This window comes from Sitophilus oryzae, unplaced genomic scaffold (assembly GCF_002938485.1).
Source record: "Sitophilus oryzae breed Bouriz unplaced genomic scaffold, Soryzae_2.0 scaffold_1440_pilon_pilon, whole genome shotgun sequence".
Taxonomy (NCBI): Eukaryota; Metazoa; Arthropoda; class Insecta; order Coleoptera; family Curculionidae; genus Sitophilus; species Sitophilus oryzae.
This window is the reverse complement of record NW_022146105.1, coordinates 2,291,923-2,304,809: the sequence shown is the minus strand read 5'-3', so window position 1 is coordinate 2,304,809 and position 12,887 is coordinate 2,291,923. Positions and strand designations below refer to the sequence as shown.

The following is a 12,887-nucleotide window of genomic DNA, read 5'->3' as shown; positions in this document are numbered from 1 at the left end:
CTTTCATACACAAAATCATTTTTTTAAAGCATTGACTAAATATTAATTTAGAAACACTGAATTATTTAATGTTCTATTACAAGTTGCAGATTGGAATGAGAAAGATATAAATGAACTTTACATCTATTACTGACGCAATTGCTCTATTAAAAATTATTTTATTTTGAAAACTTCTGAGAAAATGTAAACAATTATCACGGAAGATACATTACAGTGATCATTATATTCACGGACACAATGAATAATGTTAAGAAACTTAAGATACGTAGTAGAATTTGTGAAAATTTAGCTGGAGACGAAAAAAGTTAATATAAATGTTTTGAATTTTATGAAAGAAATTAATATATATCACCATCTGTGATTCTGTGATGTGACTACATATTTACCTATTTTTCGTGTTGTTTTTGTTAGTTAGTTTTTATTTTGTCTACTTTTCTGGGTCTGTTTTGATGTTTTTATCACTCAATATTTACTTATAGTTATTAGTTATCCATAACGTGTTGTCCATGGCTAATGATCCTGGTGATCGAAGTGACAAGTAAAACTATACTCGTGTTAAAGAAAATGTAATTTTTAATCAGCATAATAATTAACATTTTTGGTATTCTCAAACAAAAGTATCGTTGATATCAAATTTTTATGCAAGAATGCGTATATTCGTATTTTTTTGTCCTTGTCGGTGCTTTAATATATAGTTGTATCATTTTAAAGTCTAAATGTTATCATAACAGGTTATCAGGATCAAGGCTCTATAAAATGCTTGATCACAATATAATGGACTTATTTTTAACTTCAACAGTATATAGGATTTTCAAGCTTTTTTCTAATCTGTTCGGTCATGAACCTTTCGGTTTTTTTCCAAATGGGTGTTTTATTTTTCTTCATGATAATAGATTAATATTAAGAACTTTTATGACAAAAATATTTTTCTAATTAGTTAACTTTTCTTTAGATTTATAAACCAAACTGTATTATTGCTGGAATGAAAACAATAACAAGTTTTATATAGATAATAAAATATATTCCATAAAAAATCTAACTACATAATAAAATATATATTTCATAAAAATGTAACTACGCATAAACATTAAATCTAGATTAAATTCACTTTTCTAAGGCACAACAGTTTCAAAATAATGTTGAAACTATCTTAATAACTTAATCAACCAAAGTCTTATAATGAATAAGCCAAATTAAATCTAATACAAGAGAATATGAATTATAAAATAGTGATATGATTAATTCTTGCTGACTGCATGGTAATATGCAGATAACTTAAATTAAAAAAAAATAGATAGATAAAAAATTAAAGTTCCTAAAAATAGAAGCATTTTTTTAAATATAGCCCGAATTTAAATAAATTAATTAAAATTCGGTCTCTGAATTTGGTTTTATCTAAATGTATAATATCTAAATTTTCAAACAAACAAATTTTTATATCAACTTAAACCTGAAGTATTTTGATGCATGATTTTTTTAATGTTTTAAATGGGTTAGTAATTTAATTCTAAATATATCTTAAGAACGTAGGATGTTAGTACAAAAATTAAATTCTAATACGAAAATCTAAGTTAACACACTTCAGTCTTTTTATTAGTTGAGAAAGAAAAATATCACTTTATGCATGGGATGTGACTTGCTTCAAACATTGGCTAACAGATTTATCTCTGTCATCTAACAGGAGCCCTCCAAGAGATTCTTCCAAGTCGTTAAGGGTTCGAATAGAGAACTTTTTTCCTCTAAAATTGTGGACTGCCTTGGTTTCTCCCATTGATAAAGATCCATAAGGGATAAAAATTATGATATCTGCAATTCTACCATTCTCCACTTTCATGGTCACTTTGATTTGAGTGGAGGCACCAGAATTTTGATTCCACTCTCCAGGAACATTGAAGGTTTGGCTAACATTAAATGATGGGGTTTTACCATAGCACCAATCCCAGCTATTGTAAGTATCACGGATTTCATTTAAACCTATATAGAAAACGTATCAACGGTAAAATGAAATGAAGAACTTTTTAATTAAAATTTACCTGGAAACCAACTTTCTGTTGGGTTAACTAAATGGAAACCTTTTTGTTGATTTGCATATTCTATTCCTGCGTCTTCTAAACTTAAAGGTTTCGTTCTTAAGAATTCCCATCCTACAGCTTTTACAACAGATTCAGACGAAATTTGTGGATTCTCTTCGCATAGGTTCATCTTTTTAATGTAGGTATCGGTGCTTATAGTTGGACCAGTTTTTATAGCAACCTAAAAAAATAATTATATTTTATTTCAGATAATTACTAGATGATAAGTTATTTACATTATGTTTCTGAAGAACTATGTTTTCATCAACTTTATTCATTCTGACCATAAGGGAGTAAAAATTGTATGCATTTTGTTCACCAATTTTAGCAGCCTTACAGGAAAATTGCTATAATAATTACTTAAGGAAAATTTTGATGTACTAATATTTCAAATTAATTTTTGTTCTATGATATATAATAAAAAAAAGGATACTTTATTATTTCTAATTAACAGCTCTTCATCGTCTGTGTTAATTTTAAGTCCAAATTCCCTAAATAAACCTCTTGAAATTATTTCTGTGTTATATTTTGAATTATATCTGCCACGAGGAGAGAAGAATGTGAGATTAAGATTTCCATTATCTTGGTACATGGCTTCTCCATTGCTGCATCTTCTTGCCAGATGAACCCCATTTTCATTGAGGTCAGCATAGTTAGTCTCTAACCATGGGTTTTGATGAACTCCAATAATTACACATGGATCATTCTGCCAAATCATTAATACGTGATGATTTGTAAAATCAAACTTTTTATACAGCCATTCTTGTAAGGCCAAGTTAGTGTATATATCTTTTGACTGCGAAACAAAAACAGATTTTTTGATATTTTTTCCTTTAACAGAATCAGTCTTTGAGAAATTCCTAACAAAGAAGCTAGTTGTTATGGAGCTGATTTTGAGGGAAGAACGTTTAAACAGAGCCATTATAATTTGGTCTTATTAAAGACAAGTCTGGAAAATTAACCCAACGCAAACAGTTGGCAATAATATTTTGGAAATGTTGTGCCCTATAAAAAGTAACTCAATGAGTTAGAAAGTCTCTACAACAGGCGTTTTTAGAAGCTGATGTAAGGGCAATTAAGTAATCGTGAAGAGTAATAGTTTGGTGTAACCACTTCCACGTTTGGTGCAAAGAATTGAGACGAACGCGGAGGCCTAAACAGTCCTTTGTCGTTCTCAGCATTCCTCTCTTAACAGCCAGATTGAGAAGAAATAAAAAAAATCAACAGCTAACGGGACGACACAGATTTAGTTCAACACACTATGCGACACTATTTTTATCCAGGAACTGAGTACAGAAAAACTTGGAGGAGCACAGGTCTCAACACCGACAACACAAAATCTAACGAGTTTAACAATCAACTGACTTCAACAAGCTATCACAATAACCGTTTTATATAGAATGAAACTAGTGGGGATCCATATATCCTTGGAGTGATAACGATATTGTTATCATTTGAAATAAACAAGCTAGCCTAATTTTAGTTAATTAATAGCGAGGCTGTATAAAACTGTTATTGTGATAGCATGTCACCTCGTGTCGAGTTGCGCAAAAATATTTTCTACACATGCCATCGTGCCATGCAAGTGATTTATTGTATTGGAACGCACAATTACCACAAAGCTGCTTGTGGTAATCGCGCAGTTCATTGGGGACCTATTTTAACCTTTAAACATTCTCCACATTCGAGCTGAATATTAAAAGGTTTTGTATGCATTTTTTTCTAGTTTGGAATAGTTCTATAGTTAGTTGACTTAGCATTTATTAGTAAAAAAACTGCATTAAAAAACATTACATGTTCTCCTTGAAAACGTAATGCCAAATTTGCCATACTGATTATTTCGCTGTTTTTATAATCTAGGCTCATTAATTGTTCTCTCCAGGATAATTCTGAACTTAAACTCTATTTTTTCTTGATTTTTTATCTCATTTTCATTATTTACTTGTATTATAGGGTTAGGTAATGAATGACAAAAATATAGAAATCTAGGTTTTCCTAAAAATAGCAAGCAATCAACACATAGATGGGACTATATTCTTTGTATTCGGCCATCTAACTTCTGTCATTTTGTATATTGTCTTTATACACCCATTTTTAAACTATATATTATAACTACTTCCTACGTCTTCTTTGTTTGGTATGGCCTGGTGGCTGGTATTGAATATACGAATATACAATTTTTCATTTAAATCGACGGATTCTATCGTGATTGGGCCAGATTGGACCATTTGGACCACCTTCAAACCTGCGTTGCCAGAATGTCAAAAACTTCTTTGAATTAAATTACAATAAAGTAATAATTTTTCAATATTTGATTACTGATCAACTCATTAATTTTTTATTTAACAATTAATATCTATAATTTCAAAATAAATTTTCTAAACTAAACAGATATATATATATAGAAAGAATTGCTAATATACAGAATAATTTTTTTCTGTACACGTTGATAATAATAATTCTCAAATATATATTTACTTAAATACATATTCAACGAAAGTTAATATAAAGACTGTATAACCTCAGGGGCTCACATCTTGTGAGTACGGGCGTGGCAAGCCCGAGGTACCCTAGCTGGATGCTCACTTTGCTTCAAGTTTTCTTGGGTGAGATCCCTTGCTTTTGCCTTTTCTATGAAACTCTCTTGATGACTTTTAGACACTTGAACTCTTCGTATTTCTGCTTCTTACCTTCTTCTCTGAGGCTCAATGCTCAATAGGCTCGTGCGACTGCAGTTGATAGTCTGTAGTGTGAGATCCACCCATGATCCACCCTCCTAATTATTTTCAAAAAAAAAAAATTGTTCGGGTTTTTCATTTTATTTTATATGGGTATTTTTAACGAGACCTCGTTTAAGGAGTTAGCTTTATTAGTTTCCGAGAGATTCCCGAAAAACAATTTTTTTTAAGGGACATTTAAACTTCATTCATTTTTAAACAATGATAGCTGCCCTAGTTGTAGTTAAGTTGAACTTGACCTATATTTTCGAATTCCTTTTACAGTAACTTATATTTCATTCAAAAGTTGCCGCTATAAGCTCCGCCCTAATCCAAAATGGCCACGGTTTTCAAGTTGTCATATATTAATTTCTTATTGGTCCATGTTGTATCTTGTACGGAGTATAATCATTAATCTTTGGTTTTTGACTGTCGTTTTTGATTTAACACACATTTGACATCTTAATTTGGGCAGAATTTCTTTTTGTATTTTTAATAGGAAACGTTTGTTTATTTTCTTCGCGTAGTTACAACAAACAGATTTCAGTTATAAGCTTTTCTCAGTCTCTCCAAACAGTAAGTGTTTAATATTTTGTGTTTGTTTAATTATTTTCCTGTCCAGAACACGGGCCATAACGTTTATCCTAAGGTTTATCCCAAGTAGTGATTGGATTGAACGTTGTCTTCTAATTTTTTTATCTATTTAACTTTAAAGTGAATTTTTAAATTACGCTGTAATTTACAAAAGAAATAAATCACTCGTAACGGTCAAAACAAGTTTATCAAAGTTCAAAGCAGTATTTATATTGTCGGAGCTTATGAAGCAGTGAAATGGAGGATGAAAAATAGAAGAGGGAATAAGAAGAATATGAAATTAAGATGACGAGGAGTGGATTGAAGATGTTTTAAGAATTGGAGGGTGAAGAATAAGGTAGTGTTAAAATAACTGGAGAATAAAAATAATTGGAAAATGAGAGAATGGTTGACCAGTTTGAGAAAGAGGTGTAGCTTTTTTTCAGAGATCAACTACCTATAAGAATCTATGAGAAATTTTCAAGCGAAATCATTGCAGTGCAAGTTGTGGGATAACAGTATTTTGGCTACACATTCCTTGTAAAATGTAAGAGTACTAAAACGTTATTTGCATATTAGATATATGTATAATTTGAATTACTACATATGAAGGGCGAGGGAAGAGAAACAAAGATGTTCTCAGTAAGTTAGTTTTGTGACTTGTTGGTTTCCCCCTTACCCTTCATATTAACAATTTATTATGAAAGTATTTTGAATGGATTATCTATTTGGAAAACCTAAATTTATTTTTTAGGGAATATTTTCCAAACTACTATGTTGGATGATCTTCGTGTTTGTAGAAGAGTAGTATCAGATGTGTGCTATCTCATGTCCTTAGTTTTTTAACTATTGTAAAAGTTTAGAAACAGAAGCATTCTTTGACAAAATGTAAGTTTAAATTTTATTCACACCCATAAACCGCCTCATGTGTTTTTTGCCTCTAAAGTTCTAGAATGCCATAATAACTGAAGATCTTAAAACTAAAATCCTCGCATCAAATGCTAATTTTAAATAGGGTATAAATTATCTTAAAATAAATTGAAAATATAACAATAAAAATAGTTTTTTACGTTTTGTAAATAATAAATCCAATACAATATATTTTGGTATTTTTTTGACTCACTTTTTAGTAATTTAACCCACTACCTAAAATTAAAATAACATTATTGTTAACAAAGACGGCTGTGGTTTTTGCTATATGAAAATACCTCTTTCTTATTGGTCAAGTCAGATACATATGTCATGATGACTGCCGGAAATTGGCGTCGGACATATTGATTTTGAATGCCGAGAGATCGTCGACGCCGGCATTTACAATTTTCTTATTTTTTTAATAAAAAGTGAATGTTGTGTATACTACTTTTTCGAAAATTCTTGTTTGTGCATCGCTCAGCCTGTCCAAAAAGTGAGTACTTGATATTTGCTTTATATTACAATTATTATAATATCTTGTTTATCATTTTTTGTAACCGTCATGGCGTCTTCGCTATTCTTGTCTTAATAATATCATTAATTGATAGTCTTTGATTTCTCTTAAGGTCATCATAGATATCTACTACAGTGCTTTAAATATCGCACAGTTTTTGAACATTTTCTAAACTTTTAATGCGGTTTATTTCATTCTGTTATGTAATGTGTAGCTAAGACTTTTCAAATGTTTCGAAATATTATGAAGAAAAAAGAATTACTGTTAATAGTTGTTAATTTGTTGATATTAATGCAGTCTCTTCTAAGAAAAGGCCTTATTAGTTTGAAATTATTCTGTTAAATTCTAAAATTAAATTTCTCCCGTTAATTTTTGTGTTATTTGATGTTTGTTTTGGTGTAACTGTCCTTCGAAAAATCTTGTTTTATTTATTTTTTATTCTAGAATTGTTATGGAGAGATCAAAAGGTGACGCTCCAGAGCGCGACGCTGCTTTTTTCTATAGAAGAGACAAATCTGCACAACAGGACAGCCACACTATGGACGTGACGTGAAGAATTTGTTGTTATGCATCTGCCTGACGTCGATTTCGGATTCGGGATTCCGAATAGAGAGGCTAGTACACCCCAGCTCAACCTAAAACCAACTAAAGTAAGTTTATTTTATTTTTCTCTGTTATGATTTCTGAAACTGATTATTTTTTTTCTATTTTTCTAGGATAATTCGCGTTCGGGGCGCGTTTAAATCAAAGAAGATTCCAGATGAAATATTGCAAAACGCGTGTGATTGGTCCTAAAGCTTCTTCAATTAGTTCTCATTAGAATCCTTCTATAAGAAAAAGGTAACCGCAGCTGGGCTAGGGCCATCTTCATCAGGTAAGTTTATATAATCTTTTCATTTTTTACTGGGGTTAATAATATTTTTCCCTTTTTAGTTGGTATGCGTAGGCGTTTGTGGCTATTGTCTTCTCTTATGTTATTGTAAAGACGCCTATAATTTTGGAAAAAATATATATTGATAAATAAGACGATGGAGCAGGAAAATGAGAGGAATAGAAGAGGACTTGGAAAATGATAAGAATAGAAGAGGGAATATGAAATTGAGATGATGGAGGAGCTGAATGAAAATGTGTTTAAAACAGTGGAGCGAGAATTATAAGGTAGCTTTTAAACAATTTGCAAGTGAATTGTTTTACAGATACTTATTTGAAATTCTTATTTTTTCAGTTAAATCGCTTTTAAATATTCACAAGTCTCTCGGGGTGGTTTAGCTTTTTTGAGGGGACATGCAGACATTTTACCAGTGCAGAGCTCACTATAAGAAAGCACTTTTCTTCAGCTGAATATTGCCTCTATAAATGTAAGTAATAGACATCTATTTGGTGAAGCTGTAAACCTTAATAAAATGTTTTTTTTTTCTTTCTTTCAGGGAATATGTTGTGTTCTAAGCACTCTTGGTTGGTCCCTCTCATGATTTAGATGATGCTATCTTACGTCTTAGTATTTCAGTAGATTGGCCAACTTATCAAGCAATCTAGAAACTGGAATTTGCTTGTAAAAAATGTAAGTTTAAATTTAATCTACTGAAAATTTGTATTGATTAGATTAAGATAATTTGAATATTATTTTATTATGTACTATTAACAATTTCATTTAAATCATATGTTAAGAGAAAAGCTAGAAATGAATTATTTCTTTTATTTTAGGAAATACATACTGCAATATGGCCTCAAGAGCCTCGTTTTTTCTCTCATATCTCACAATGTAACAGCTGTAAAAATTAATTGTCCTAGCTCATGAATGAATCTGGAAGTGGCAACTTTCTGTTACAAATGTAAGTTTATAATAGATAGTTTTTTAATTGATAGTTACTAGCATTCTTCTAAAAAGTAAGAAGTAATTTTTTTGACAGTGGTTTGGACTTTGTTCTTGATTTTAACATTAGATTTTTTACCATGGGCCACCACTTTGTGAAAATGAACAAACTCTATAACTTATAGTAATCTATGTATGTGTTACTTATTATAACTTTTCTTTTAGGTATTTATTTTTCTGCTTCAGGCTGTTGCTTCCCTCCTGCGCCTCCTCATCTTCAGCTGCATTCAGCAAGAGTTCCTCCTGCTCCTTCATAATATACCAAAAGGCTGGTTCTGTATATTATGTGTATAGGCGTTTATTTTTATTGGTACTGTTGTAAAACTTTGATAATCTGGACAAACTTTAGGCTTTGAAAATGTCATTGTACTGCAGAAAAAATTATATAGGTGATAATTTATCCATCATTTGTCAACTATAATATATCAACTATATATAATATCATCAAAATGTCAACTATAATATACCTATAAATCAGTAAAATAAATCAAAAAGTCATATTTTGTTATAATAAAATTTATTTTCAAGTATCTTTAATTAATGCAAAATTATGATTATTTTATTGTCGCCGTCATAATTATTTTTATTTATTTACTAACTTTTTTAGTGTATTACCTTATGGACATCTGACATCTTTCATATTTTTTTTAATTCCTATCGGTTCTAATTAACAACCATAGAATTGCCAGATTATCATAGTTATTTTTTTGAATAGTCAATATATTTTAAATTAATGAATTAATTATATAGTGATCATTAACAAGAATAGAAGTACCGTATGATCGAAAAAAGAAACGGCGTCCAGTTGGCTAGGAAATGACGATCGATGTCATTTCCCATATAAATGTACATATAAAATGACAGCGATCTTCATTTCATAGCCATCTCTGACGCCGTTTTCTTTCAATCATACGGTACTATTTTGAAGCATATTATATAAATGAAACCGACAATTGCATCAGTACAATACATTATATATTTATGTTAAATAGGAGCAATCTGAAGTCTGTTTCACTAGTGCTATCTGTATATGCACGGCAGAGATTAGATTCCTAGAGATGGCTCTCGGCGAGATCCACTGCGGGCCACGTCTAGGAATCACAAGATAAAAGGTAAAATAAATATTTTAATATATTTTTTTATTAATTTACTTAATTTAAAAGCACAATGAAATTATAACTGTTTTATATATTATATTTGTAACACATTTCTCAATATTTATCTTGTTCACGTTTGTTTCACGTAAATTTACTCCTGTACGAAAAGAATATTTGATTCAAAGCATACAATCTTATACAATTGTGTTCATCAGCACCTATGATCAGCACCTTTCAATATATTTTTTAAATATGGGTCCAATAAGTAAATTGGGAATATATACTTCAGAGATCGCAACTATTCCATATATTGTTTTTACTTATGTTTTACTTACTGCGTAGGTAAAACTGTCTATTATTTCTATGTTTGTATGTTAATATTAGGATATATTTGATATTAATAAAATGTCAGTATTTTTGTTTCTTCGAAAGATCTCATACATTGCAATAGAAGGAGTGTTAGTGCCAATTAAAATCATTTTAATTATTTTTTCGTCTTAGAGTACTTTCTAGAACAGTAGGTTCTGTAGTGGACTTTTGGTTTATTTTTTGAACTGTGGCAAGTTTATAAACCTACAAATGTATCTAAATACAGAGTTAACTAAAACGTTTTATCAATTTACTGAGTGGGTTTTCATTGTTGCCATCTTAATTATTATGTTTGATAAAGTAACCCTTAAATAACTTAGGTTATAGACACAAGTCACGATACAGTTATCAATAACATCATTTTTAAGTAAGCGTTTTATAAATATATACAAATAGTTGTTACTTGAATTACACGTTATTTATTAACTAACTTTTACGTCGTATTTTGCTTAAAAAAACTCTTGATATGACGTATGGGCATCATGCCCAATCCTATTAAGATGCCAGCAATTTTTTTTATTAATACTAATAATTGCATTCTTACTGTTTCCCTGTTTTTTTTACAATATTCAGAACTCGTTTTTTAATAGCTAATAAAGTCTTAAAAATTTTATTCTTAAACATTTCACAACAATATTTCTGGTAAGTATTTCTTCAAAACGTATAATATTTTTTATATTCATTCTTATTTTATTTTTAAACATTTTTAGCTAACTTGAAATATAAAACTAAAGAAGTTTTTCAAGCATTTTAATGTTTTTCATTATAAATTGTATTTATAGTTCAACATTTTCAGATTACAGGGGTAAAACTAATAGTAAGTTAACTAAGGTTATGTGTATGTTTTTTTCATTTATATAGAAACCTAATAATAATAAATAATTTTTATTTTTAGTTAAAAATAACTAGTAATGTTTTTTAATACGACTTAACTAACATAAATCATTATTAGTATTAGAGTTTAACCGTTCGATTTTGAGGGTGCTAATATAAACTTGTCACATACCTATACTGAACCATCTATATCTTTATGCGAAAATGTATGAGGTCTTTTATTTGTGGAATATTAAAGGATTGTGCTGCGGTGTAAATCGGCGATGTAGGAAAGGTAAGAATTAGAATAGTCGCTGTCTAAGATTTTTTGCTCTACGCCTGTGTTTCATTCATTCTATATTCCTATTTTCCGTTAAATGATTAAAATACTCCAAATATACCACGGGCGTAGCATAGAAACAGTCATTCCTTGGTGCCTTATTATACGCTTAGTTATACTTTTTACTTTTTTTGTAAATATTGAACACTTTAAATTTTTGAAATGATGCAGATTAAATCTTATTTCATTTCTCTAAGAGTATTTAAAACCAATTTTTTTTTTCATTTGGTTGGTACACTGTGTACCTATGAAATTAATTTTTAGCTCTAGTAGTTCCTCAACGACCATTCGCCATTCAAAACTTCTAAAAATCTAACCATTTATCTACAATACTCTGTCGAATAGCGCGAATAACCATGTATATAAAGTTTCGAATTAAAGTATTCCTCTAGTTTGAGATATTTATTCTAATATATTATATATTAATTACGCATACTGTAATCTAATTTTTCTTAATATTAAAACTGAAAAGTACTACGCACCTGAAGAGTTCTATAAATTCTGCGACAGCTACTTACCGTCTTTACGTCATTATAAGCCGATTTCAGCCCACTAATATCTTTTCTTTTGCAGTTGGCCTTGCCTACAACACATTTTCAAATTCTGTAATGAAAATGTGTAATAGGAGAAAATATACAAAAAGGAGTATAAGTTTAATATAACTTAAACTTAACTTCTTTAGGTGGCCACACCGGTGCAATACCTCTGTAGCGACCCAGAGCCTATGACGGCGGTGGGCGGCATCGGAGAATTCCATGCACAAGCCAGCTGCCACATATTTTGAATCATTTACTGCTAGGGTCGCACTCATGGTCGCACTGCTGCACAATCATTTTAGTATTCCAGAAAAATTTTCGCAGTTGGCCTTGTCCGCTACAATTATAGCGGGCAATGAAGACTTCTGGCTGCACCGAGCCATGGGCCAACGTGGCTTTGGAAGAACTTCCATATGCAGTCCATATTGGTCTTTTTCTCGGTACAGCCATGAAAGATTTGTGTTGGAGAGTGACACACACACACTCCTTTATGTATGCGTTTAGTACACATGTCTCTACGTGTACTAAACTTATATATATATATATATATATATATATATATATATATATATATATATATATATATATATATATATATATATATATATATATATATATATATATATATATATATATATATATATATATATATATATATATATATATATATATATATATATATATATATATATATATATATATATATATATATATCACATATCCATAATATTAGTAGAGTTTGTACATTATATATAAGATATATATGTACAAAGACGTACACACGTTACTGCTGCTGCTATATGTGATCATATACCAACATATATATATATAAAAACATATATATTTGATATGGGCTGTCTATTTGTTAACTTAACAAATATAATAAATATACGTATTTGGAGTTATTTGCATGTATTTAATTAAAAATATATATATAGGACGATACCGTTACTGTATGTGTATATGTGATCATATACAAACAAAATATTAATCCTTAAAACATGGTTGAACTGGGCTGTCTTTTTGTTAGCAAAACAAGGTATGGTAATATATATTACAGGAGTATAGTTG

General features: G+C 29.8%; 1 protein-coding gene and 1 long non-coding RNA gene across 5 annotated transcripts; one reads left to right on the top strand and one right to left on the bottom strand.

The window, feature by feature from the left end:
* Positions 1–1,043: 1,043 nt before the first annotated feature.
* LOC115876755 (lipoyltransferase 1, mitochondrial-like) lies at positions 1,044–3,610 on the bottom strand. The gene is made up of 4 exons (XM_030892666.1): positions 2,506–3,610; positions 2,309–2,419; positions 2,034–2,253; positions 1,044–1,974 (listed from the first exon to the last, which is right to left on the bottom strand). The coding sequence occupies exons 1-4, from the start codon at positions 2,992–2,994 to the stop codon at positions 1,619–1,621; spliced, it is 1,176 nt and encodes a 391-aa protein (XP_030748526.1). The 5' UTR covers positions 2,995–3,610; the 3' UTR covers positions 1,044–1,618.
* An 868-nt stretch (positions 3,611–4,478) lies between these two features.
* LOC115876757 lies at positions 4,479–12,329 on the top strand. 4 transcript variants are annotated; one of them, XR_004049203.1, is made up of 10 exons: positions 4,479–5,720; positions 5,809–5,909; positions 6,117–6,250; positions 7,233–7,438; positions 7,505–7,662; positions 7,722–7,946; positions 8,014–8,146; positions 8,216–8,349; positions 8,493–8,620; positions 8,827–12,329. It is a non-coding gene; the product is annotated as an uncharacterized LOC115876757 (long non-coding RNA). The 4 variants fall into 4 exon arrangements; XR_004049204.1 differs by having other exon boundaries at positions 4,481–5,909; positions 8,848–12,329; XR_004049202.1 differs by having other exon boundaries at positions 4,483–5,909.
* Positions 12,330–12,887: the final 558 nt, after the last annotated feature.

Coding starts and splice junctions, on each gene's coding strand:
- LOC115876755 (XM_030892666.1), bottom strand. CDS start 2,994: ATGGCTCTGTTTAAACGTTCTTCCCTCAAAATCAGCTCCATAACAACT. Junction 2,420..2,505: donor TGTTAATTAGAAATAATAAA/GTATCCTTTTTT, acceptor TAATTATTATAG/CAATTTTCCTGTAAGGCTGC. Junction 2,254..2,308: donor TAGTTCTTCAGAAACATAAT/GTAAATAACTTA, acceptor TTATTTTTTTAG/GTTGCTATAAAAACTGGTCC.